Source organism: Varanus komodoensis, unplaced genomic scaffold, assembly GCF_004798865.1.
Source record: "Varanus komodoensis strain SLA01 unplaced genomic scaffold, ASM479886v1 scaffold55, whole genome shotgun sequence".
NCBI classification, from domain to species: Eukaryota; Metazoa; Chordata; class Lepidosauria; order Squamata; family Varanidae; genus Varanus; species Varanus komodoensis.
The window spans coordinates 1,105,550-1,132,388 of record NW_025336157.1 but is presented as its reverse complement, the minus strand read 5'-3'; the positions used below and the strand labels follow the sequence as shown (position 1 = coordinate 1,132,388).

The 26,839-nt window shown below is 52.7% G+C and overlaps 1 protein-coding gene and 1 long non-coding RNA gene across 4 annotated transcripts in view; one reads left to right on the top strand and one right to left on the bottom strand.

Moving 5' to 3' along the window:
- Positions 1-26,301, top strand: part of LOC123032549 — a 35,406-nt gene extending 9,105 nt beyond the window's left edge. The window contains exons 1-10 of one of the 3 annotated variants that reach the window (XR_006416495.1): positions 4,770-5,194; positions 10,056-10,261; positions 12,205-12,394; positions 14,338-14,596; positions 15,455-15,831; positions 16,236-16,340; positions 21,571-21,607; positions 22,147-22,305; positions 23,772-23,868; positions 26,016-26,301. This is a non-coding gene — a long non-coding RNA (uncharacterized LOC123032549). Of the gene's footprint in view, positions 1-4,769; positions 5,195-10,055; positions 10,262-12,204; positions 12,395-14,337; positions 14,597-15,454; positions 15,832-16,235; positions 16,341-21,570; positions 21,608-22,146; positions 22,306-23,771; positions 23,869-26,015 lie in introns of those variants that run through there. The other 2 variants (XR_006416494.1, XR_006416496.1) reach the window with 2 other exon arrangements.
- Positions 6,366-18,994, bottom strand: LOC123032548 (phosphoethanolamine N-methyltransferase 3-like). Its single transcript, XM_044448511.1, has 12 exons — positions 18,956-18,994; positions 17,123-17,309; positions 15,535-15,690; positions 14,364-14,500; positions 13,784-13,929; positions 12,604-12,792; positions 11,547-11,636; positions 10,757-10,846; positions 10,070-10,192; positions 9,663-9,794; positions 7,876-7,992; positions 6,366-6,662 (listed from the first exon to the last, which is right to left on the bottom strand). The coding sequence occupies exons 1-12, from the start codon at positions 18,963-18,965 to the stop codon at positions 6,540-6,542; spliced, it is 1,500 nt and encodes a 499-aa protein (XP_044304446.1). The 5' UTR covers positions 18,966-18,994; the 3' UTR covers positions 6,366-6,539.
- Positions 26,302-26,839: the final 538 nt, after the last annotated feature.

The following is a 26,839-nucleotide window of genomic DNA, read 5'->3' as shown; positions in this document are numbered from 1 at the left end:
CGTTCGGGCTGGTGTTTTTCGGGGGCTTGGGCTTCCCAGGGAAAGGCTTTGGGCCGTGCGGCCTGTGTCCCTCCAGAGCAGCGGCGGAAAGCTCCGCTGACGTTGGAGAGCCATCGCGGCGCATGTGATTTTCCCTATCAAGAAGGCTCTGTTCCTGTCCTCCCAGGCGGTCTCTCAGGGATGGTCCACCAACGGAAGAATTTATGGCAGCTCCGCTCCAGAGTACTTCAACCTGATTTAAGCTGCAGATGACGGCAAGCGCCGAGACCGAGAAAACATATGGCAAGCAGAGTTGGCATCCTCGGGAAAAATGTTCCGCGTACGCAGTTCAAGTTGCGTCGCTTCGAAGGGGTGGAGGGAAGGGATGCAGCCAAAAGGCCTTGCTCGAGTTCCAAACATGCGAGGACTCGGCCCAAGAAATGGAGGTAAAGGCTGGGAAAGGACAAAGCGACCCTTGAGAGTACAGCCTCTGAGCATGCGCAAAGCTGACGTGGGCGCTCTGATGCAAGGCATGGGATGATTCACAAATCAGCAACAGATTTTTGTGTGCTCAGAGTCGATGTGCTGAAATCAAAGGGACTTAAGTCGGTCACAGCTCAACCAAGGGCCAGGGGCAGGTTGCACCTGTGACTCCAAAGAAGGAGGTTATTTTAATATGTATTATTTATTCTATTTCTACTCTTTCTCCTGCAAGTTGGCTTACAGCCGCTTCTTCCTCCCTCTCTCCATTTTATCTCCCCAACAACACCCCTGTGAGGTAGGCTGGGCTGAGTCTCTGTGACTGGCCCAGAGTCACCCAGTCGGCTCCATGGCCGAGCGGGGACCAGAACCCAGATCTCCTGAGTCCCAGTCCCACGCTCTTCACCACGACGCCACACTGGCTCTCTCTGTGCGATGACCCCAGCAAGTGCAGTGGAGTCTGGGAAAGTGGTATTTAATCTCTTCCCGGTAAGATCTCATGTGGAATTAGCACTGTGCCCGCCACTAGCTGCAAACCGGGCGGACCTTTTCGGCCGTGCTGCCCACCGCGAGCCTGGTTCGGCTGCCTCTCGTCAGCGTGCATACACGGTTGACTTTGCGCGTGTATCGTCGTGCATCCGTTTCCATCCGCCGCAGATCCGTCCGAAGCCGTTTGCAAGCCCTGATTGTTCTTACCACCAGAAACCCTTCGCTGCCGTCAGCAAACTTGGCCAGCGGCAGCGCCAGCACATTGACAAACAAATTAACGAATACCCGTCCCTGTGCAGATCCTTGGAGGCCTTGCCTCGCTGGAAGGAAAGATGCACAGCGGCAAGTTCTCCATTTCGCTCCTCTTAACCCGTTGCTTGTTTTGCTCCCGCGAGTCCCTCCAAGGGCCTTTGCCAAGCACCTTCTGAAGGCCGCGGAAACGGCGCCAGCTCTCGGGCACGAGGCAGGCTGTACCTCTGCGTCTCGGTGCGCGAGAGCGGCTGTGGGAAAAAGACATTTGGAGCGCGTGATTGGAGCCAGGTGGATGTGGGTGACAGGCAGGCTCCAGGGAGGTGAGTCAGCCCTGGAAGATTCTGGTGAGCTCATCCCCTTGGTCCCCGTAGCAGGCACACGCCCTGGGCCCGCTCCATGTTCCAGAGGCCACGAGCCAAGCTGACCCACAAGCACAGCTGGGCCCTCTCTTCCCGAGGTTGAGGTCCAGCCTTCCTGCAGATTCAGCCGAGGTTATAAGCTGTCATTGACCTTTGTCTGTGAGTTATGTTCCCTCTCCTTTCTGTCCCCTTTGGCTTGGGGGAGAGGTGCCCCGTGGTGAGCCCGGGGGCTCCACCTGCCTCCATGAGGACTGGAATCTTAGGTGGCTGCCTGCAGAAGGTTCCAGAGTTCCTACATGCTTTGATTTCCTGCCTGAAACCCCAGAGAGAGACTGAAGCCCACCTGCCTTGATATAAAGCATTGGATGGAACCAGGGTCTGACGTCAGAGAAGAGGGATCTTGATCCAACACCTGGAGAGAATGGGACTCTTTGCCCATTCCAGGGAGGGGCTGTAGCTCAGCAAACGGTTCTGGGTTCAGCCCCCGGCATCTCCAGGACAGGTGAAGGAAGGAAGAACTGAGAAGCCTCTTTTTGCACCTGGACAGGTGTAGAGAATGACCCCGCTACCTGCCCTCAGTATCCTGGGAGGTCAAGGGGACCCACAGGGGGTGGTCTCAACCGAGGGCCCTCCAAACCTCGCAGCTCGCACCATCCGCCCAGATCCTGGTGTTTGGACCGGGCATCTCCTTGAAGCAAGGACCGCCTCTGCCAGTCTCCCCACCGGAGGACCGTTCTCCGAAAGTGGGACACCAGGTGGATGCGGCCAGGGACTGCGCCCACCTCTTCCCTTCCCGGGCCGCCTCAGAGAACCACGGCCACTGCAGCCCCGGCTGCTCTCCCAGGCTGATGCTCCCATTCTTTGGTTCCCATCCGCTGCCTCGCTTCCTGTTCTCCCAGGGACGGGACGCTCCGGAGGGCAGGAGAGGGCAGCACAGACCGGATTCCGGCTCCCCCGGGATCTGGTCCATGCAGCAGCTGCAGGGCACAGGGGCAAGACGGTCAAAGAATCCGGAGGAAGCCGGGGCAGGGCGCCGTCTGCACAGCTGCGCCGGGAAGGGGGGTGCGATGGGAAGCGACCTCGCCGGCACCCATTCCCCAGCCGCCTGCTGCGTGGGGACTGGAGTGGCCCCAAAGAAGCAGCCGCTTTGCATGCCATTTGCATGTGGGTCATTTATGTGCCTTGATGCAGGCTGGGAAAGAGAGCTTGCTGCGAGTAGGACTTTTCTGCCTCCACACACAGAAGATCGCTTAGAAATGCCGTAACGCTTCTCCCTGTTCAGGTTGAAACTGTCACCTGGATCCTGGCTCTAGTTTTTGGTGACTGGCACCTTCAGCGGGCTAGAGAGAGCTTTGAGAAGGCCAAGCCGCCTTTCCCTGGCTCCACTGCCTTTCCCACAACTCCCGGTTGTGTGGTAGTTGCTCGGCTTCTGCCACCCCCTCCCGTGCGTTCCCAAAACTTGGAATGCTGCTTTCCGGAGAGCTTTAAGTTACAGCAGCTGGCATTTCGTGCATCTTGGCCCCGCTCCTTTGGCCTCTGGCCTTGCCTATCCCTGGAATGAGGCCCAGAGAGCGGCTTCAGCATGGACTCCGGCCCTCAGGCTGAGAGAGGCTCAGCACCCCTGCTCTAACCACTGCCCTACATTGCCTCTCGATCTTCTCTTATGCTAAACACAGCTGGGTCCCTCAGAAACATACCCAAGGTAGTAAGCTTGCTGTGAATCCAAGGAGAAGAGTGCAACATTTCCTTGCTGGGTGGACAAAAGAACAGTGAAGTCTCAGATGGCTGGCAGCACAATGAGGACTAGTATCCTGACAAGAAAGACCTGTGTGTGATTAGCCAGCTGCCTTCAGGTGGAGGAAGCGACGGTACCTTGTTAACCAGGCCAAAGGACGGTTCTCCTGGCCACCCCTGGTGACTTTTGCTCATGGGAACCGTGGCGGAGGGAACATGTTTTTGCCTCAAGGAGCAACGTATCTTGGGCTGCCCCGGCTGTTTCAAGTGCTGGGTAACTCCTAGAAATTTCTTCCGTACGTTGTCCTCTGGCGCTGGCCTTAAGATTGGCCCCACCTCCTGGGCGCTCCATATGGTGGTGGCATGTAATGTATAATATGGTATGTATGTTGGATGGCGTAAGGGTTGTATATAAATGCAAATAATAATAAATAGTGTTAATAAATGTTAACCAGCCTAAGGGAATGTGCAGACTGCAGTACATGGCATTGGCCACACGGGGCAGCCCATTTTCTCCAGAGCTGGCTCTAGGCTGCCCTCCTGTGGCCACTACCACGCATTGCTCTCTGCGGATTACCATCGCAGTGGTGCCCTCCAGTGGCCAATTCTCTGCATTGCAGCCTCATCCCATTAGCTCAGTGAAAACATGCGCTGAAATGGGATTTTTTTTGTGTAGGGGCAAATTTTAAAACTGGTGTTAGAGTTTAAATAGAAATGTATATTTCACTATCATAGGGGGAGTAGAACTACTTGAGTAGTGTGTTCACTGCTCAGTCTGTTTTCAGGATTTCGGTGGGTAAGGACATTTTATGTGGGTAGAAGCTGTTCCTCTCTTCCTGAGCACTCTCCTCAAAACTATTTGCATGTCCAGCAACCAACACACTGCCTGTTCATAAGTACTGGAAATGGGGAAGACAGCCTGGGGCAGGGAGGATTTTTATGTGCTCCCAGTTTTTGTGTAGTGTTGGGGAAATGTGGATAAATCCTGGCAGAAAACCATTGCTTATATGTGCCTTTGTCTTACAAAATCAAACCCGCACTCTTTCTCAGAAGCACTGGCTTTGCAAGCCAAGTCACTGTTTAATATTGGTGTTGCCTTAAGAAAATGGCATTCCTTCCCCTCCCTTCTCAACCTTCTTCTCCCCTGTGGCTATGGGCGAGAGCAGACAGGAAAAATTTAGTATTCCATTTGGTTGAATACACAATCATGCTGCAATGAGATTGTGTAGTCCCTTCAGGAATTCACAGTTTACCAAGAAGTATTTAGTTAGCTAGCCCCGAGCAGAAAGGTGCAGATTCATAACTCATAACTAATTCCTGATAACAGAATATAACAGATGAGCTTATGATTTCAGGAATGGTTTCTCAATAGCTTGAATTTACATGTCTAAGCGGATCCGGGGCTGGGTTCAAGTTTCTGGAATTTACTCAACAAAATGTCCATACACTGCGATTAGAAATATTGTCATCTTCCGGTCATTTGTGTGTTTGGCTGATGTTCCTTATCCGTTCTATATAGGATGGTCTCAGATTCTCATTGTCCTGCCGTTCGTTGTTCTGTACCTGTGTACGTGACCGGGAGAGTATGGAATGCGTGTGCTTGTACTGAAACCTCGCAGCCGAGTTTGCCTCTGCCCAGTGATGCGTTATCGCTAGTCTCCTGCAGGAAGTCTTGGGGCTTCAGACAATAAAGCAGCGGAGGCTGGAAACGTTTCCTCCTCACCACAAAGCCGAGTTTTTATTTCCTCCTCACAAACTGAAAACCGAGATTCTGTCAATTTGGCGATGAAGGCGGGGCATGGGATTTGAACCCTTAATCCTGGGAGGAAGAGATGGTAAGTTCGGCCGAGATTCTCCCCATTGTGGGAGCACGGATCCTGGCCATGTCGTCCGTTTCACAGGTGGGTCAAAGTGATTGGATCTGGTTTAGAACCTCATAGCATGCGGGCTTCGTTACGGGCACCCAGGAAGCACGGGGATTTCCAAATCCCGGCTTACTACCCCATGGGTGGCGCCTGCGGGGCTGTCACGGAAGCGCTTGGTATTTTTGTGTAAAACAGCATGGTCCAACCTGACTCGGAGCTGCCACTTTAAACTGGCCCCATCATTGATTGGCACCGGCTGAACCACCTGCGAAAGCAGTTGGTGGAAATGCTTCCTAAGCAGATGGAATACTGGTTTTTGCTTTGGTTCACAGTGGAGAAAAAGCTAGTTTATATGGTATTGGTGCACCAGGAAAGAGCTACACGCGTGAGTACATGTTTGCATTGGGGTTTGTGTAAAGTTTTATGTTCACTGTTTGTGACAGTTCCTTGTTGTTTGTGCGTATGCTCTGTCTGTCTGTTGTAAAGTGTTCTTCTCTCTGGGAGGTAGGCATATCCCAGAGAGGGTTTTGGGGGTTCCTCAGGAAATAGACGCTCCCCACGCAGCCACCCCAATCCGTCCTCTTCAGGGCATGGTTGAAAGCAAGGGCGTTCTTGCCCCTGAGATGAGAATGTGTGAAACCTGGCCTTGATTGAGAAAAAGATTCAAGCATGGCTGAGTTTGGCTGGGCCACAGGTCCTGATCAGGGCACATGTGCGTGAAAGTCTTTTTCTCCACCCGTACCTTGAACATCAGCCAGACCTGAGAAAGGTCAGGAACTGTGTGGCCCTTTGAACTGGGCTTGCAAACACAGGTCCTACACATTTTTCTGGCCTTCCTTCATAAGCTTATCCTGTGTGAAAGTCCTGTAAGCAAGAGGAGTTATATAGGAGCAATTTTTATGCAATAAGGCAATCAGCATTTAAGCGCTCATGTTCATCTTAAGTGCTCAAGCAATTGACTGTTTGGTTGAAATGTGCCAGTGCAGGTTTGCTTGTATTCACAGCGGGTTGGGGCGTTTAGTATCGATGTATGTGGGGCGCAGCTTCTCTGTAAATAAGAAATTGTGAGAGATTGTCTTCTCACTGTCAGTATGTTTGGGCAATTTGGGGGAGGGAGAAAGACAGGGAAAAGCGATGCTTTCATCTGTTCCAGACAGATCAGGTATGACTCAAAGACAAGTAATCCAAATGCAAGGCCAAGCAAAAATTTAGACTGGAAACTAAAGTTTATTCCAAACCCAGGGGGAGGAATCCAGGCCCGAAACTTGACCAGGCAAGAAAAGGGAAAACCATGCAAACTTGCAAACATTCACGATTGCTTTTAGTCGCTGAGCTGTGCGAAACAGTCAGAGGCCGGCCAGGGCTTTGCCGTCTCTGGTCATCAGCAACCCTTCTGGGGTTTCCGAGCATAGAAAACCCCCCACCGCTGGTCCCCATCCGCACAGCGCTCCAGTTTCTCCTGCCATCCGGAGGCCATTGCCTTGAACTCGTCCTCTGAGAACTCCTGGGGTATGGAGACAAAGAAAGGGTCAGTAATGTGGGTGCGGAAAAAGAAAATCTAACATTCCCGGTAGGGCAGAGACAGGGAAACTGTAGCTGCTTTTCTCTCGTTTCCCGCATCCCCGGTGTCCAAAGCCCTTCTCACTGCAAAGGGCCTGACTGTGAGGATTTAGGGCAGGGGTGCCGAACCCGTGGCGTGTGTGGCACAGCGGGTACACAGAGCCCTCTCGGCCGGCACGCGAGCCCAGGCGCCCCAGCATCGCCCCGGCAGCCGAGCCTCGGATAACAGCGCTTTCGGGGCCACGCGCACGCTCGGAAAGGAGTAGCGGCGCCAGGCGATGGCGTCACGAGCCATAACTCATTAGTTGCGACTCATCCGAGCTTCCACATGGCTGTGGAAGCTATGGCTGGTCAGTGCGCTGCTATTTGCTTGGACTGGCTGTGAGTTGTTTTTTCTAAACGAAAACCTCAGTTTTCAGGTTTTATTGCAGTGTTGGCACTTTGCGATAAATAAGTGGGTTTTGGGTTGCAGTTTGGGCACTCGGTCTCGAAAAGGTTCACCATCACTGATTTAGGGTAACACCAAGGTACCTAGGTGTCCTCTTTTATAAAGAACAGTCCTATATTTGAAGCTGTTGGTGGCATGCAACAGCTTCAAATATTGAGTACCCGGAGGAGGGCCTTCTCTGCGGTGGCGCTCAGCCTATGGAATGCGCTCCCCAGAGAGGTCCGCCTGGCGCCGTCGCTATTTGCTTTTCGGCGCCAGGCCAAGACCTTTTTATTTAAAACTTATTTTAAGTGTTAATTTATTATGTAGGATTTAAAAAAAAATTTAAGCCAAGATGCACCGGGTTTTAATATCTTAGTGTATACATTTTTGTATGATTTTGTTTGTTTTTGTTTTTTGTTGTGAGCCGCCCCGAGACTTTGTTGCGTTGGGGCGGCATAGAAATGTTTTAAATAAATAAATGCAGTATATTTCTAGCCAAATCTCCCCAGGCAATTAAAACCCTTCAAAATATCATTGATTATAATTTACTTATTAAATTTCTGCCCCACCCATCAAGGGATGTATGATTGCAGGGTGCTGTCCTACGGGGCTCTGACCACTCTACATTTCTTTGATACTCTCCCTGCCCAAAATATCACGCTCTTGAGCCCCACAGGGAAGGGAGGGGTTGGTTCCAGGCCGATATCGCACCCATCTCCTCGCCCACCTGCACGAATTGCTCCCGGCTTCTCTCCAGCTCCCGGAGCTCTTGCGTCAAAGCCAAGACCATTCGCTCCGTGTGGTCCAAGGCCTGGACCTGGCCGAACCCAGCCTCCTCCAGTACCTGGGTAGGACAGGAAGGGGTGAACAGCCTGGCCAAGTTGCAAAATCCACACGCAGCCTCACGGTCTGCCACATCTTGCCTTCCAAACGCCAGTTTATGAAGTCTGGTATCATACAGTGAAAAGTGTCAGAAGGTCCCAGGAAGGTCCCATTCTCTGGCTGGCGCCAGACTTTGCCCTCATCCTACAAACCATTTGCACACTGGGAAGTCAGACTGCACACCCCCGGCACTTAACACAAATCAAGTACGCCTGGCTCTGGAGCGGGGATGCAAAACCTCAGGCCGGGGGGCTGAATTTGGCCCTCCAAGCTATGCGCCGTCCTTTCCCCTGGCCATGCCCCTTTCCCTCATCCACCAATCCTTTGCGGTTTCCTGACTTTTCTGCCCCCCCCCCATGTAAAAGTTTGACATGGTTCCCCAACAGCTCGGTTTAATTGCAGAAACTGTGTGAAGCTTAGAGTCACAAAGAATCATTAGCATTTTTGGCTCTAGTCTCCACTGGAACGTGGCTTCCCAGAGCTGTTTGGGCTGCCTGGGGCCTAGAATAAGAACCCGTGGGGCTTCCTCTGTGAAGCATCGTAGTCAAAAATTAGTCATGTTACACACAAGACTAAAATCACCGCCACCTCCAAAGGCACCCGCATATTAGAAATCCCGCTTCGGAAAGCTGCCAAGCCCTTCCAAAGAGCCGGACAAGGAGAATTCTGCACATTTTGACAGGTTCATATAATCAGAAGGGACCTCGAAGGCCATCTAGCAGAGCTGTGCATAATGCAGAATGCATCACTCAGACGGCACTGCCACCTTTTCCGAAAGATGCCCCTCCAGCCGCTGCTTAAATATCTCCGGAGGCAGGGCTTTTTTTGTCATAGAACGCATCGGAACGGTGTTCCGGCACCGGTTTTTGACGGATTTTTCCAAGTGATTGTGAATCGCTCTGTCGGGCATAGCAGGTCGGCGGCAAAACTCATTAACGTAGTGCCTGCGGGCTGCCTGTGTGTCCGTGCTGGTTGCGAGGGCGCTGCTCGGTTTGGGGTGCTGCTCGGCTTGGGATCGGTCTTGTGGTCACACGCTGAGTGCTTACTGCCGGCGGCGACCATTATGTTTGTGTGTGTGTAGAGTGACTGGCTACGTGCAAAAGGTAAATAAGTTCTTTATTTCAAAAAAAGTTGGTGAATTGAAAATCTTTTTTAGTGTAAAAGTGTGACCCCAAAATGTGAGTTCCGGCACCTTTTTTTTTTTAAAAAAAGCACTGTCCGGAGGCATCCCTGGCTCCCCGCTGAACCGGTTTTGCCGTCTTTTGGACATTCTGCCAAATTGCACTTCGAACACGGCTCAGCAAGGGCCTGCCGTTGTCCTTCCTTAGCAGGACCATTTTGTAGAGATGGCGGGGTGGGCACACACGGACTGTTTTTCCATGTTCCCCACCTGGAGAAAATGTGCTTGTTTCTCTATCAGAGCTACATGCATGGGTTTCTCCCCCACCCCGGTGCCCAAAAAATCAGAGAGGTTTTAAAAAATGACCCCACCCCACTCCCCTGGCATTGAAATGGTACAGTCCAGGAAGGGCTGTTCCACATCATTCTTCTGAACCCAGAACTTGGCCACGATTTTAATAAGGTACATAATCCGACTTGTTTGGGGGTATTTATTGGCCCCGCATACTATACCTGGCCGTATTCTTGGGGTGTGAGCAAGCTGTACCCCCTCTGTGTGACGTACTCGGTGAACGCTTTTGACCAGGGTCGAGGCCCGCAGCAATAATCAGAAATGAGGAGTTGTCCTCCGGGCTTCAGCCATAACTAAGGAAAATAGATGTGAGGCTGTTTACAACTGACACTGTGCATTTATCTGGGGGAACTTGCTACCTTTTGCGGGGTGGGCACGATTTTCATTTTGTTTTACATTGAGTCAGGATCCTGCAAATGGGAGAAGATACAAGCCCTAAAGTGGGCGGAAAACCCTTTCCCAACCCAAAGAATGCGTTAGCTCCAGGCCAGCCCAGCACTGGAAACTGGATTTTCTACCCTTCTAAAACTCCTCAAATTTCTTCTTTGTGGCAGCTTGATATATTCACCAGGAATCTTCCAAAGAGGGAATTCTTGTCCGCCACGTGTAGGATGGTGTCTCGGCTGTAAACGACGTCGAAGAAGCCCTCTGGAAACGTCCTTCGAGTGGCATCGCCGATTTCGAACTGCACCTAAAACACACGGCCGAGAAAACAGCGGTCCCTGAGGAGTAACGTCCAAACGGCCCCCCATCACACCAGGTAACATATGGGAAGCACTAAGAGATATCTGCTTTTAGTCTTCAGGCCCCATGCCCTTGAAGACATTAAATCAGGGTTATTCCAGTGGCGGATGCAGCCAAATTTCCACAAATGACACCTCTTCCCACCAGGAATTAAGGTGGGTGAGACATTCCAACCTTTTAGACGGAAAGTGAAAACGGGACAAAATCACCGAAAAATGGGTGGTCCAGGCAGGGGAGGGAAAGAAAAGGACGGGCCTTGGAAATGGCAGAGGACTGGATCTGGGCCCCACGTGCTATGGGCCCCACGGATTTGCTTTGAGGTTCTGCACCTGCTTGAAGACGCGTGCTAGCAGCCACACAACGGCCCTCTGAGGTAGGCTGGGCTGAAAATCAGAGCCTGGCGCTATGCGAGTTTCATGGCCCAGCGGGAACTAGGAGTCGGGTCTCCCGCGTTCCTCTCCAGCCATACGCCCCAGTGATCGCAGGATCATTCCCGCAGCTTGGCCTTTACCTGGGCACCTGGTTCCTTCTGTCCTCTCTCCAGGGCCAGCTCCACCATGTTGCGGGAGAGATCTAAGCCCAAAACCTCCACGCCAAACTCCTGAGGAGGCAAGGAAAGCATTTAGGACCAGCGGACGGGATCCTGATATCCGCCAGCGAGCGGCTTGGGAGGCCCGCACGTGGCAAGCATCAAGTTCCTGGGTTCATGGATCACGTCTGAACCCAGGACTTTGTGATCCGTGCCAGAACTAGCCACTTAGCTCCCTTCACGCAAGACACCATTCCTTGGTTTTCCTCCAAACTTTCTTCCCGAGCTGTAGAATATTCTAATTCATTCAAAATCAAGAGTACCTTTGATATCATATTTGCATATTATCCATTGTAAACTCCAAGCTGGTATCTCCTACCTACAAATGCATTTTTCGTAAGGTCTGAAATGTATATAATGTCTTAAATTGGACCCACAAAGGGAGATCTGTTCCCCACGGCCTCTTTCTTCCTGTTTACTATACCCCTTTCTTTCTTTTTCAAAAACTCTTGGTTCCACAAACTGAACCCATTTATGAAGAAAACGCTTTTCTGTTCTTTTTGCCTGACCAGTGGAAATCAGAAAACCTTTCCCATCTCCTACAAATTTCCCAGGTGAATCTGTTAGCGTCTCTCCTTCCTGTCTTGACATCCTGGAACGGAGAGCAAGCTCTAGAGCATTTGCTCTCTCCAAAAAGCAGCACACATTGGTGACCACCATCACAATTGTGATGTTTAACAATCAGCCACAGAAATTGGCGTTACATCCGTACCTTGGCCATGTAGAAATCGCTTCCACCGATTCCACACCCCACATCCAGCACCCGCTGACCCGGTTTGAAATCCACCATGCGCATCAGTTCCTACCAAAAAATGGGGACGTTACGGATGCAACCTCCAGTCCTTCCTGGGCACGTTCCCCGAAGACTCATGCAGAAGATCGGGAGTGCTAAGTACCAAAACGGCCCGGACTACAGGACCCAAAATAAAAGCTCATATTTTACACGTGTTCTGCTTTTCCAGAGCCTGGGTGTGTCATTCAGGGATTTGGTCTGCTGACAACACAGTTTGGAAAAAGGAGGCGAGGAAAAGGAGAACGCTTGATTTCAGAGCAAACGTCTGGCGGAAAGATGCCAGGCAGGGGCAAAAGGAGGGGGAAGGACATGTGGGCCAAAAGCCGGCTAATTTGGGGCTCGGCTGAAACGCATTTTGAGGGCCCCTGCATATTATTTCAGCAAGTGAGCAGCAGGTTGTGGGGTGGGTGGCCCCACAGAGGTTCGGGGCTCCAAAAGAACAATTTAGGGCTTCAGCCCTGGTGGGCAGCTCTTTACCACTGCATTGGGACAACCTAGGTGGCTTCCAGGGTGCCATCATATTAGGGGTGTCTTTTGCATGTCTGGATTGATTCATTTCCCCCATACATGTTTCTAGGCCTTATGGAGGTTCTGAGCCATGTGTGTGATGGAATTCAGGAATTGGAGGAGTTGCATTGAGTGTGAATTCAGAAATGTGGAGCACCAAATACGAGGACTCAAAATCCAGCAGTCAGAATATTAGACTGGGACACACAAGATCCCGGTCAAATTCCCTCTCAGCCATGATGCTCGTCAAGTGGCTTTGGGTAAGTCAGTGACTCTCAGTGCCTGTATCTTGCAGGGTTGTTGTTTGGATTTATTAGGAGAAAAGGAGGGTCTCGTAGCCGCTTTGGGATCCTTGGGGAAAAACTGGGGTGCTGGTGACATGAAACGAAACGGAAACTATAATTCCCAAAGAGAATGATAGGAATCCACTTTCCCGGATTCTGTCCCCACCTTCCCATAAGCCACTTACCTGGGTGGTGCTCAGACCTCCGGTGCTGACAAACCCGGCCCCAAATATCCATTCGTAGCGGCGGATGCTGCGCAAGGCGTATTGCTCGTTGTCCAAGAAATTCTGGAAAGTGTCGTATCCCCGGGTTGACTCATAGTTCCGGGGAACTTTCTGGAGAATCCAGCACACCTGATTCCGGTTTTGTTTCCTCTGCAAAAGCACATCGGCAAGACGGGGGGTGTGTTGCGCAGGGAGGGCCTGGCTGGGGACCTTCTCAGGTTTTCCTCAGCTGATTGGACTGCCCTGTTTCTGGCTGTCAGTGTTTTAAGTGGTTCAAAATAGTTTTAACCGAGGCCTTTCGTATTCTCCGCTTTTAACTTGATCATTGTATCTTGGAAGTTTCTGTTGTAAAGCTCTTTGAGAGGTCTTCTTTGTAGTACTTTTCACTGATCAATTATTTTATTTATTTATTTAGGAAGCTTCTATGCTGCCCCATTCGCCAAAGCCTCGGGGCAGCTCACAATTAAAAATATTAGCATTACTTGTACATGGGGTTATTTTTAATCCCAAACAAAAGTGCCTCTTTTTTATATTAGCTTTCAGAAGGGACCTAAAGGACCTGCATTCTGTTGGTCTGGGGTATAAAAGTGCCCCATAAAACTATTCTTATGAAGATTTGGGGATCTTTTCAAGTCCTGGAAATTACATGGTTTATAGAAAAAATGCTGAAAAAGGCCAGAAGCGGAAATTTGGGGACTATTTAGACTAGACACTTTGTGACAATCTTCCAGCAGGACTAAAGTATAGGACTACTTCTGTGTAAATTGCAGTACAGAATGTGAGTTAGGGGATTTCAGTTCCCCCATGATAAATCAGGGTGAAATCCTTCGCTTAGAAAAATAATGTGTGTGTGTGTGTGTGTGTAAACATGCAAGGATCAGCATCCTAAATATTAAAGAAATAAATGGGGACCTTGGCAGTGCAGTTCATTTCATTTTAAAACATTCCAGTTTCTAGTCCTAACACTGTTGTACCCAAGTAAGCCCGCTGGCGGCAGTTAGAACCCCGTTTTGCTGAATGCCAAACCTTTGGTTTTGGGGATGCCTCCATGTATTGGTTCTGCAAATATACGGAAGCTTCCCGGCAGTAATTTCATTATTCCAGAGCTCTGGAATTTAAGAGGAAAAGGGAAGAGGCTTACCTTTATGTAGGTTTGCACAGATCGGGACATGACGATGTCAAATCCGTAGGTGGCGTCTCCGGTGGTCACGTGTGCCGAGCTAAGGAGGCGATTGTACTCCGCGGGTGTCCGATACAGCGTGGGGTTGAAGCGCCTGGGGCTGTTTCCTGGGGGAAAAGAGACCAGCAGAGCTCTGTGGAAGGACACCGGCGTCACCTGTGCCCAGCACCAGGTTCTCTGGCATATCCGGGGAGCTAGGAAGGAGGCACGATCCCCATCTGGCCAAAACTTGGATGGCCATTGCTGGTCAACAACGAATAGGCCAGTGGCTGAAATCAGCCCTTTATTAAGAGCCATGAGGACTAGAATCTTGTTTTCTTCTCTTGGGGGAAGATCTACTGTGTGGCAATTAAGCTGAGGAAACAATCTACTGGCGCCAGCAGGTGCTTGGGGCTATGCAGAACAGATCTGGGCCCACCGGAAACAGATCTGGGGCCACATGAGCACGGGCCTAGCAGCCCCCTCCGTCACTGACCAAGTTCTACAGCTTACTGAGAACTGATTTCCTTTTTCAGGCCCCCTCAGCTATTGGACCACTGACCTGACGGATAGAAACAGGACTCCCGGAAGAAGAGATGCCCGTCTGGACGTAGCCAGAGAAGCATCTGTCGGGCGACGCTGATCAGCTCCGCATCCGAGAGGTACATGAAGAGCCAGTTGGAGAAGACGAGGTCAAAGCTACGGCAGGGAAGAGGAGGAGGAGGCGGTCAAGAGCTGCCGGCCGAGCTCCACCTTCGGAAGGGGAAGCTGCAGCATCCTGAATGCGTACGAAAGGTGGGATTTGGGCACATTTCGAATGGTACCTCCTTGCCCCCAGCGAACATGGGCTCCTGTGCTTCAGCCCGGGGCTTCCTAGGCTCTCAGCCACTCAAGAACTAGGCCTGTGGGACACAAACCCACATAAAATCTGCAGAAACACGTAATAGTGTAATTGGTTTGCCTTTCCCAGGAGGCAAAGCCGACTAAATCCATTCTCACTGCAAATTCTTCAATGCAATTGCACCCTGATCTGGATGACTCGGAGACTGTCTGAGCTTCATTGCCGTGCAGGGGAAGATGGGTGTTGTTGTTGATTTGCAGAGTGGGGGAAGGGAACTTTGCACCATTTGTGGGGGAGTTCATCTCCCCCCCCATTGCGATTCCCCTTCAAAGTGACCCCAATTAACAATTAAACTCAAGGGGGGGGGGAATACTATTTATTTATTTATTGATTGATTAAAAGCTTTTGTATGCCATCCTTTATATATAAATATCTCAGGGCGGCTTACAGGAATTTAAAACAATTTAACACAACTAATAACAACATCCACAGAATTAAAACAGTGACACAGTATGAAACAACAAATAAACATTGAGTGAATCAAATAAAATCAAAACAGAACAAAGCAAAAGCGACTGGAGAATCATTCAAATTGTTAACTTTTAAAATTTAAAATTTAAATTAATTAAAAAATCACTTTTAAAACTGAGGAATGTGTCTATTAAATGCCGGGTCCCAGGAAGCAGAATTGGGACATACCCAAATTTAACCATGCCTGTTTTCATATAACCAAAACTAGAAACATTGCTGTGACATTGACTGTTTAAACCCCCTGCCTCCCTTCCCTTCCCTTCTGTTGTTTCCTGCGTCAGGTGCTGGATTGTATGACCCTTGGGGCAGAGACCCATCCACCATGCGCCCCAGTGGCACTGAGCAAGCCAGCGGGCCACACCTCTCGGTCGGCAGCTGCAGGCTGGTAACGTCGGCCTGCAGGAACGCCACGTTGGATCGGTGCCCGTTCTCCTGTCGATTCTGCACCAAGAAGCTGTCCATGAAATCCACGGCCGTGACGTGACGCCCACGTTCGGCCAGATGCCCCGTGAATCGGCTGGAAGAGAAACGGAGAGGCCTCAGTCCCGCAAGGGCAACTGCATGGGGCAGTCGGAAGTGAAGGAAGGAGCCGAGAAGTTCAGCAGAGGGAGGAATGAGGAAGACGCCCTGAAATGCAGAAAGCACTGTGGAGACAAAGGTTGGTACTCCTCTGAGCATGCACAGAATGCTCTCCCTCTTACTGTGCAGAAATGCATGGGTTGCCTCACCCTGTGCGTACCATGAATTTCTTCCATTTCTTAAAAAGATGCTGGGACTCAAGCTTAACTTCTTCTTCCTTCTCTTTTCTCCTCCTATATTATTTATTTACTTATTTTATACTGATAATTTTAATTTTATATTATTATGTTTGTAACTCAGAGTATTTTTTGTATTTTTGTATTTAATGGTAATTTATTATGTTCGATTGTATTTCAATGTATTTTATTGTGTTGTAAGCCGCCCTGAGGCTTCGGCAAGGGGCGGCATAGAAATGTTATAATAATAATAATAATAATAATTAAGCAACCTTTCCCCATTCATGTTCACTTATTACATTTCCAGGCCGTCCAACATCCGAAGCTCTCTGAGTGCTTTTCAGAGATTAACGCCTCAAAGATGAAAAACGAAATGGAGGAGAATTATATAAGCCACCTTGCAGGCAAAAAGGTAGGATATAAATACAATTCATAAATGCATAATGTACATTATAAAATGTATTTACCTATAGCCGATCACCATTTACCTCCTTAGACACAAAGCGTTTAAACAATCAACAAAAAGAAAAATGCAAGGCCAGATTAAAAACCTCACAGTTTGCTGCCAAATACCAGGAAAGAAATGAAAATTCTGAATCTAGTGCTGCAAAATCCTCTACCTGTGGAGCCACCCCAAAAAAACCAGTCTCGGAGTTATTGGTCAAAACCGGTTCCTTGAACTGGGCCCAGAAAAAAACCAGCAGGCAGCGCAACTGGGCCAGAATCAATGTTCTGTGTTTGGGCCTGTTTTCCGTGCATTTCGCATGAGGTTTGTTTGCAAGGCCAGAAGCCAGATTCTCCCTATGAAATCCTACAAAGTGAAGAAAGACACTTTGCACATGGCCAGAAGCACTCTCCCCTTTATCCTTCCTTTACACGTTTCAGCAGTGTGCGATCTAGCAGCTGGACCCCGTGTCAAAACCCCTGAAAGTGTCCATCTCTGAGTGAGAGGCCCTCCACACCCTCTCCGCCAAGGCATTTCATTGCCGAATCTTTTGAGGGTGTGGTGAAAATGAGAGGGTCTCTGAGCATGTGCAGATGGAGTTAGCACAGAGAGAGATGTTTGGGGGCTTCATGGATGAGGTTCCTGAGCACATCCTTGGCCTCTGAGGAGGTGGGGGGGGGGTCCTGGGGAGCCACTCGTTACTGGCACTGGGCCCCCCACCCTTCCAAGCCCGCGGCCTCCCCACTCACCCTATACCAGCTCCCAGTTCTAGGACATCCTTTCCTTCCAGGCAAGGCAAGAGGGCGAGGATCTCCGGGGTGTCCTCCTCGGTGAGCTGCTGCGCGCCCGAGTCCAGCATCATCTCCTCCAGGGAGGGCTGCCGGGAGTGCTCCTCCCAGTACTGGCGCATCAGGTGCCGAGCCGAGGGCTCCGGTGCTGCCAGGGTGAGAAAAGCACAGCCTGCCGCTCGAATGCCTCCGTTGCGGTTCCAGCCCGCCGAAGCTGTGAGGCCAGACCGGGGTCCATCTCGCCCAGTACTGCCAACGCGGGCTGGCAGCAGCCACTGTCCAGGGTCTCTGGCCCGCCTGGAGATGCCAAGCAAGCTCCCTCCCGCCGGAGACTCTGGCAGCAGGCACAGCAGGCGAGTCGGTTAGATTTTGGCTACTCCCCTCTGACCCGCCCTCTGGACTGCCCCTTTCCAGAAGACCCTCGTTCTCCAGAGCAGAACCCAGGCCCCAGGGGGAAGGAGGCTCTGTGCCCCCAGCCTGTGACTGGGCCTCCTCCTCATTCAAGGGGCTTCATTTGGGGGGCGGGGGGCGATGGCCCTTGCAAGAAAAACATCCTCAAAGGGTAGGTCTGTTTTCCTCCCTGACCCCCCAAATTCTCCTCCCTCCCTGTTGGTTTGCCTACTTCTGCCCCATAGGAGACCTCCTCCTCCTCCTCCCCCTCCCCCTCCTCAGAGTGGAAGGCCTTTTGCAGGATAAAAGAGGACAGGTCCCTGCCCCAAGGGGACTCCAATCTAAAACTGGGCACTTGAACCAAGAGTTGAAGAGAGAGACAGGGGAATTAAGCCAGTGCTCCAGAGGGCTGAGGGTACCTTGTGCCCCCCATGTGTGGGGACTTGGCGGTCCTAACGGAGGAGGAAAGAGGGCCGCGCCGGTGCCACGCCATCTCTCTGGCAGGCGGCTCCAGACACGTGGAGCAGCGGGCGGAAAGGGCAGAACCTTTCGAAGGAGTGGAAGACCTTTGGCTGGCCGAGAGGAGGAGGGCCAAAGGGCACAGGGAGCCTGGCTCATCAGCTCGCTTCAGTGGGGTCCTCGGGACGGGCTTGGGGCGCAGCTCCGGGACCCCGCTTCGCGGAAGGAGCTGGGGGGCCCCCGGTTGCAGCTGCTGGGCTGGCTTCACACATCTGGGAGCCAGCAAAGCTGTGCTGCACAGCTCGCTCGCAGCTTTCAAAGCACCGAAAGCGGATCCCAAGGGCAGGAAACTCGGAAGCCAAGCGGGGCGAGATGCTCCGCAGGGAAGTGCCGAAATCCGTGCTTAAGGGGGCCATCACAGCGCTCCACCGCTGCGTCGGGGGGAGCCGGCGGAGGAAAAATTGCGGGGTGCAGGCAAGAAGCGATCGATTGGCACGGGGGCGTGGGTCCTCCCAAGCCTCAAATTCTCCAGGGCTGGATCAGACCCGCCAGTCTCGAGAAGTCAGGCTGCCGAGTTTGGGGAGAAGTAGCAGAGGGCAAGCCTACCCCTGAATTTTCTCTTCTCTGCCCCCCTTTTGGCAAACAAACAAAAAAGTCCACAATTTTGTCCTTGAAAGTCCTGCAGAATGGAGGAACGGCCCCCTTTCCTTTTCAGGGCCCCCTCCCCAAACTTTTCGCTGCCTAAGACGCGCCTAGCTGCCCTTTTTCGCTCTCCTTTCAGTGCCTGGGGGGGGGTGTTGGGGGGAGAATCAGTCCCAAAACGTGTGGCAGCCCCACCACCCAGTTGCCAGCCAAGCCGGAGAAACTTCAGGGCTGCCCACAGCTGCCCCTCTTCCTTGCAAGCCCCCCACCCCCAATTCGCCGACCCTGGACTGCCCCACTCACCTCCCGCCATGAGGTCAGCCTGCTCCCTCTGACTTCTTCTCAACTCCTGCATTTTGATTAATCATTAATTGACCACCGTCCTGATAACGGGGCTGACAGGCAATTGACAGGATCAGCTGTTCATCCACGGGACCCGCCTCTCTGCCCGGGTCAGGGAAACTCGGCGGATCCCTTCTGGGGTGGCGTTTGAGGGAATTCAGAGATCCCGAGCAGAAGCGCAGGCTGCGCTGCAACGTTTTGTGCGGTTCCTTTCCGGTAGCCAAATCTTTGCCACTCTGAGCCACAAAGGGCAAGAGAACCCCCTTCTCTCACCCGCCTGCCCCATAGGCTTGCTTGCAAGGACAAATGCCCCCCCCCATTGTGGGGCAGGGAGGGAAAGCTCATTTAAGGGGCCCTGGGCTACGGGAGAAAGGGCGGGAGGAAAAGAAAGGGGCAACAGTTTTCTAGATGATTCTCCTTACTCAAAACCGTTTTATTGACCCGATATTTTAAACTTTAAATATTTTAATCTGGTTTTATTAACATCCTCAGTCGTGTTTGGTTTTGTTGCTGATTGTTGTATTTATTGTTTGTTTATCACATTGCAAGCAATCCAGAGACAATTAGTATAAAAAAAGGCAGGATAAAAATAGCGTAAATAAATAAGTTTTGTCTGCAGTCAGTTCGCGCAGGACCCACACAGAGACGCCGTCGTTTGTGGCCAGGCTGCTCGCAGTTAAGCCGCCGTGAGCAGGTAGCCGCTCTTTCCACCTCTTTGGTCTGCACAGTTCCTGAGAAAGCTCCTTGGATGGTGCTGGGAGCATCATGTGAACAGGCTTCCTGCCAAAGCGCGCCCCACGCGGAGAGATCTGCTTCTGGGAGGCGCTCGGCTTGCTTTTCCGGAGGGTCTGCTGGGTAGGGGGTCTTTGGCCTCTCTGCCAAGCCTCCCTTTGCTCCAGAAATGGAGGCACAAACGGCTGCCTCCTGCCAGCGGACAGAAGCCGCGACTCGCCCGAGCTTCCGCATGGCCAGTTGGTGTGCTGCCAAGGATGGATGGATGTCTGTTTGCTTGGACTGACTGCGAGTGGTTTTTCCCAAACGAAAGACTCAGTTTTCAGGTTGTATTGCAGTGTTGGCACTTTGAGATAAAGAAGCAGGTTTTGGGTTGCAGTTTGGGCACTCGGTCTCTAAAAGGTTCACCATCACTGGGTTCGAGTTAGAGAAACGAGGTGCCCTGGCATGGTTTTGATGGTTGGAATGTGTTGAGAATGGGCAGAAATGTTGAGATGGGCAGAAAAAGCCACTCAGGGGAGGCTTTTTAAAAATTGCCCTCTTTGCAGTGGAACTTTCACCCTAAATTAGGGTTAGGGATCTGCCCCAGGGTAGGGTTAGGGTTAGAGAAACGAGGTGTCCTGGCATGGTTTTGATGGTTGGAATGTGTTTAGAAGGGGCAGAAACGTTGAGATGGGCAGAATAAGCTACTCAAGGGAGGCTTTTTAAAAATTGCCCTCTTTGCAGTGGAACTTTCACCCTAAATTAGGGTTAGGGATATGCCCCAGGGTAGGGTTAGGGTTAGAGAAACGAGGTCCCCTGGCATGGTTTTGATGGTTGGAATGTGTTTAGAATGGGCAGAAACGTTGAGATGCGTAGAAAAAGCCACTCAAGGGAGGCTTTTTCAAAATCGCCCTCTTTTCAGTGGAACTTTCACCCTATTTTAGGGTTAGGGGTTGCCCCAGCGTAGGGTTAGGGTTAGTTCCCCTACCTTTATGCATGTGGGGCTGTAAAGGTGGGGTATTAGGGTGTGATTAAGCATGTGTGGGGTTTTCTGCGGTAAACGATGCCGGAACGAGAGTTGCTGATCAGCAGCTGGGTGTGGGAGCAGAGCTGGCAGGAAGAGGCTATGACAGGCCTCTTTGTCCTGTTTAAAGTCTGCGGCTTTCGACGGGGACCATCCTATGCCTGTTTAGAAAGAAAAAAGTCCCACAGCGAAAGATCTCTGGGCCAAACCCAGCATGTCTCGTGAGGGGCAAGAAAGACCCGTTCCTAAAACCCCATAGAAGCTGCTGCAGCCTCGACCAGCCTTGCCTGCCCTGGCTTGCTGGGGAAGCCGACCCTGTGGGATGTTTTTCTGTCAAAACCCGCAGAAGATTTAGCCCTAAATCAACAAATAACCGAGGTTTTTCCTATTTCTGTTCTTCCCCATTTGTCTGGGTTTCTAGGTCAGGCGTGATTTTCTGGTCATCCTGAAGTTTTGCAAATCGGATCGCGTAGGTTTGGTTTCCGGGTCTTGCGATTTGAACAGCCACGAGGCCTTAGTATAGTCATTTTGGGTGACATTCAAGGCCACTTCCGGCCTTTTTCCTCTTCTGCTTGCACAGGTGCGCACGCTATGAAAGCTCTGCAGGTCTCTTTGTCTTACCAAAGAAGAGATCTGTGTAGTTCTGAGTTTGCAACCCTGCTTTCCCAGTAAAGGTGGTTCAGTGAGCAAAATTCCCCAGGTCACCCTGATTTTTCTTTCTTTCTTTCTTTCTTTCTTTGTGGTCAACCTCTTTATTTTGATGAGGATGAGGATGATGTTGATGATGCAGCATCTAAAAACAGAAGGAAAACAACAAGATTTCTCTCTCTCTCTCTAGATCTTGGGACTCTACAAGAAGGGGCTAAAATGCCGGGGTAAGTGGAGAGGCGGGTCAGAGCTTGGTGTCCGTACGGGGTGCAACATGCAAGCCACGGGGCATGGACAGAAGGCAGAATATCTTTGGAAAGCAGAGTGCAGATCCAGGCTCGTGCCCAGAGGCATTTTCTGTGGCCTTGCGCTGGGAAGCTTTTCCAGCCCACGGGCTGAACTCAGTCATGGCAGACAAGCGCCGCAGGCAAGCGGATCGTGGGCAGAAACACCCCAAATGCCGGCCTGGATTAGCTCCCTGCCGCTAGGAAACCCCCCGAGGAGGCGCTTCTTGGTCCTTTTAGGATGGGTGGAAAGCTACGCAAAAGCTGGGAAATCCGGGTTGGAAGTGGGGCAGGGGAACGGGGGTTGGCCGTGGGGGGACCCCAGGTCGGTAGTCCCTAGACCTGCATCGCCCAGCCCTATTTTACAGCCACCGGCCAGCCCAAATCAGGCTTTTTGGGGGGCGGGGTGCCAGAGGCCGGCCTTGCAAGAGAAGGAGCGGGGCGAGGGCCCACGCAGTAACGCTCTTCCACGCTTCGTGCAGCGTGCAGTGTGAGCTGCCACAAGCAGTGCCGGGACCTCCTCTCCGTCGAGTGCCGCAAGCGCACCAAGAGCGTCAGCCTGGACGGCCCCGCGGCGCTGCCGGCCCGCTCCTTCAGCTTCTCCCTGCCGCGGCCCGGGCGGTCCTCCCTGAGGCACTCAGGTACGGACGGAGCGGCTCCTCCCGGCGGGGGCATCGCAGGCATGGATCTGGACACCGATGCCGAGACCGTGCGCCGCGATAAGACCGGCGGGGCGCCTTGACGTTTCACAGCCCGGGCCTCCCGTCCGAATCACAACCCTAGCTCACTTGCGCCCCACCCCAGAGGGCCCCCTTCGGCTTTCTCCCTCCCCACACCTCTCACTTCCCCTCGAAGGAAAATTGCCCCCTTGCATAAGAAGCAGAGCGACTCAGAAGCGGTCTTTGGGTCATCTAGTCTGACCCCTGGCTCCGCTCATGCCGTGTCCACCGAGTGCCATGCCCAAGCACAGAAAGGTTTGGACAGGTACCTGGTAAAACCGAGCTCAGAAGACGGGCTTTCAAGAGGATTCTTTCCTGTTGATTCAAGATTAACTGTCCTGTGTGTGTGTTGGGGGGTATTTTTGGTGGGGGGGTCTTCCCGAAACCTGGGAGGGGAGGTTGAGCCCTTCCTTTCCCAGCTGCAGAGCAATTCAGCCAAGAAAGGAATAGAAATGGGAAAGAGGGGAGAGGTTAAACCTAACCTAACCCAAACCCTCGTCCTCCCTTCCCCTTACTACCCCCCCCCCCCGCTCTGCACTTCCACTCTCGGTTGTCACGGGAGCTTCCCAGAGCTCGAGTTGTTTTTCAGACCCTCTGCGCCCCAGCCCCTTCCCCTGCCCACAGAGCCGCACCCTGCGCCGGAAACCAACTTCCCTCCCAGATAAACAGCTCGGCCCAGTTTTGCTTCCTGCCACGTGCCTCTCGGATCAACAACTTTCAGAAGGGGGGCGCTTCCTGCGCCAGGCAAGCCCGGCGTGTTTGCACTGGGCGTGGGGGGAATCGCACTGCAGCCCCCCAGGCCACTGCCTTGAGATTTCCGTTCCGCCGCTGCTGCAAACAAACCAGCACTGTGCCCCGACGCACCAGGTGCTGCTTCGCTTCGAAGCAGGCGAGGTTTCGCGGCGGGTGGTGACGAAGCCAACCTCCCGCCTCGCAGGATCAGCGGGGAAGGAAAGCGCTTTTGACACCAAGGTGCCTTGCAGGCCTCTGAACTTGCCTCCCAAAGCGTCCCCACGCCCATTCAGCAAAATGTTTCCTGATCAACCTCAAGCGCCACAACATCTCCCCCTGGTGTTGCAAGACTTCCCGTGCCAGAGAGTTTTTTGGACCGACTGCTCCGCACGGACGCAGATTTTGGCTCCTTTGGCCCGTGGCGTCTCTGGGCACTCAAACGGTTCGGTTCCCGAACCGGCAGGTCACAATCTTGCCCACAATTTGCATACGCTGCTTGACATCAAGGAATTTTGATCAAATGACTCGGGTGTTTCGCCTTCACGGGCGGCCTGTTAATTCTCATCCAAATAAAAAGGAATGCTTGAAGGAGTCTTTAAAAAAGCATTTCTGTCCGCATTCAACGGATGCTCACATCCATGCTGGTCTCTTTGCAGAAATCCAGGAGGAAGAGATGCAGGCTGTGGAAGATGGGGTCTTTGATGTACACCTATGAGGCCGATGCGCAGGGCTAGCCTGAAATTCAGGCACCAGGTGACTGTTGCCAAGGTTTTCCTTTCCCTTCCTGGTCTTGAGTGGAGCCGGCTGGAGCGGGGGGTCAGACTAGATGGCCCAGGAGGCCCCTTCTGACTTGCTCTGCTTCTGTGTTTCTGTGAAAGGGTGGTGGTGCTGAGCTTGTGGCAGCATGTGAGGGAAGAAGGCCTGGTGTTTTTGCATTGAGCAACTTCCAGGCTAGGCTTCACTGGGAACAGAGAATCGAAGGGCCAAGACCTTGCGGCTCGTGGCAGCTGCTCTTCCTCCTCGGTGCCGCCCCACCCGGACCATCGGGTTCGGTTCTGGTCACGTTACTTCAAAAAGGCTATTTTTGAGTTGGAAAAAGGGCAGCAAAAATGATTCGGGGCTGGAGCAGCAGCTTAGAAAAAGGCGAGGCGTGTTCAGGGGTGGAGGAGACAGAGGGAGGCCTTTTCTCCCTCTCCCAGGACTCTGGAACCCGGGTTCTTCCCACGAAGTGAATTGGCGAGAAGGTTGGGACAGAGAAAAGGAAGTACTTTCTGCAATGAACAGTGGAACTGACGCTTGCAGCGACTGGAAGCGGTGCTGGTCGCCAGTCCGGATGGCTTGGAAAGGGGGCGAGGCAGAGGCCGAGGGAGGAGGCGCTCTGGCTGGCGGCCCTGCTGGCCACGTGCACCTCCTTCCCCAGAAGCGGCCGGCCTGCACGTGCCCGCGGCCGAGGGGCCGGGAGGCGGAGGCTGCCGTTCTTCCCGCAGCGACCCCGGTGCCTCGGAAAGGACGGGAATGGAGGCGAGGCGGCGGCGCAAGCCGAGGTTTGCACGGGTGCGGAAGCAAAGCGAGACGACGGCAAAGCAAAATGACCCCCGTGCACAGAGATGGCCCAGAAATGACCCCGGGCACGGTCGCTCTGCCCTTCCAGTTCTCTTTCTCGGGACGTGGTATTCCGCTGTCGGCGGCAGGGCAGGCCGTGGCTGGGCGCTTGCAAACGCCCCTCAACCCGGCAGGGCTCACTGGTTGGCCCCACTGCAAGGGGCGCTTTGCCCCCCTCTCGCCCTGGCCCAGACCCAGTGGGAGGAGGAGGAGTTGAGGGTCATGAGAAAGCCGACTCTCTGGCTCACTGCTCCGAAACCTGGCGCTTGCATTAAGAGCCGCTTGCCTCTGAGCAGGGGGTAGCATACCATCATGAGGACTAGGAACCACGGGAATGTGTTTATTTCGCTCTTAAAACCATCGCAGTGGACAGCCTCATACGGAGCTGGTTATGGGAGTCGTGCACCCAGCTCGTCCTGACTCTCCAAACCTCCATCCCAATGGATCGCTCCAGGCTCCGATTTTATGAGAGCAGGAAGAGGACCCCCAACTTCTCCCCCACCACTTTCTCCACAGCAAACCTCACTTATACCCCTGGATCGGTGGTGGTGAACCCGTGGCACGCGAGCCCAGGCGCCCCAGCATCGCCCCGGCCACCGAGCATCAGATAGCAGCGCACGTCGGGGCCATGCGCACGCTCGGAAAGGAGCGATGCCGCCACGAGCGGCCACTGGTCCGAGCTTCTGCATGGCTGGTCATTGCGCTGCCCAGGATGTGTATATAATTGCTCGGACCGGCTGGGAGTTGTATTTCTGAACTAAAACCTCAGTATTTAGGTTTTGTCGCAGGGTTGGCACATTGCGATGGATCAGTGGGCTTTGGACTGCAGTCTGGGCCCTCGGTCTCGAAAAGGTTCACCGCCACTGGCCTAGATCCGCCGCCTCCCTTCCCCGGCTCGGAGCTCCAGGCAGCTCCGTGTTTCCTCCGCCTGGAGGCCCTGCAGCCCCTGGATCATTGTGGCAGCTTGTTTCCGGGCCCCGTGAGCCCGGCCAGGTCCGCTGGGAAGAGTGGGGACCAGAACCGTGCGCACAGTCCAGGTGGGGTGGGACCATCGAGTCCTCTGATGATGGAAGAGCAGAGGGGGGAGAGGCCCCCGTGGGCCGTGGTGGGCGGGGCTAGAGGCAAAGGGGCGGGGCTGAGAGTGCTTCGTGTTGGGAGGGGCCGGATTTTCTTCAGCCTGAGCTCCAGGGTGGAGGAACGATGGGTGGGCGGGCACCCGCGGGGGTGGGCGGGGTTGAGGGCAAAGGGGCGTGGCCAGCTTCTTGAACCCACCCCCTCATTGTGCTTTGCCTTTGCAGAACCTTTCGTCCCTCCTTGAGCTTTCCCTCTTCAAATCCTCCACCATGTTCCAGGGCCTCACAGCGCCTCCCCTCGCGAGCGGAACATGACTTGCTGGTGGGCAGAGAGACGGTCCCTCCTTCCAGACGCCGCCTTTGCTCCTGCAACTTCCAAGACTTGGGGCGACGTGTTCCCTGGCCGGGCACGAGGGGTGGAGGTTCTCTCTCCGGTGATGTGTGTATATTTGTATCAAGAACTGGATTTCGAGGTGTAATACTCATTCTAATAAAAGCAACACACTCTGCCTGTCCGTCTTTTCAGTCCTTTCAATGGCCCACTGAACTCTCGTAGGGTTTTTTTCCTGGGATGAAGGAGCATTGATTCTTATTTCAGGAGCCAAGTTCTCCCTTGCACTCATTTCCTCCTCTCTTTTTTGCATGCTGGGTTATTTCCCTGCTTCTTTTCCGGGGCCCATTTAACTTCACTTTTCCTGGTTGTTCCTTGGGTCTTTAACAGGTGGGAATTCAACAGGCAAAGATCTCCTTCTCAAAAAGTGAATGTACTTTATGTTCAAATTGCAGACGCTTTAGGAAAGGGGTGTTAGTCTTTTTAGATGCGGAGCGAAAATTGCATAAAGGTAGGGGAACTTCTGCCAAAAATTGAAATAAAAAAATAAAAAAAATACCACGGGGACTAGAGGCTTGCTTTTTTATCAAGGTGGGGGCTGTAGGCTCAGGGATAGAGTCCCTACTCTGCAACCCGCCGAGGCCTTAAGCGGCCGAGCGCGATGCGGAGGCTGCATTCCCGCGCCTGGCGGACCCCCCAAAAGCAGCGCCGGTCCGTT

Excerpts from the sequence above, each read along its gene's own strand:
- LOC123032548 (XM_044448511.1), bottom strand. Across the intron at positions 15,691-17,122 it reads GAACTGGGAGCTGGTATAGG|CCGATTCACGGGGCATCTGG; the intron begins GTGAGTGGGGAG and ends TTTCTCTTCCAG. Across the intron at positions 11,637-12,603 it reads GAGGTCTGAGCACCACCCAG|GAACTGATGCGCATGGTGGA; the intron begins GTAAGTGGCTTA and ends ATTTTTTGGTAG.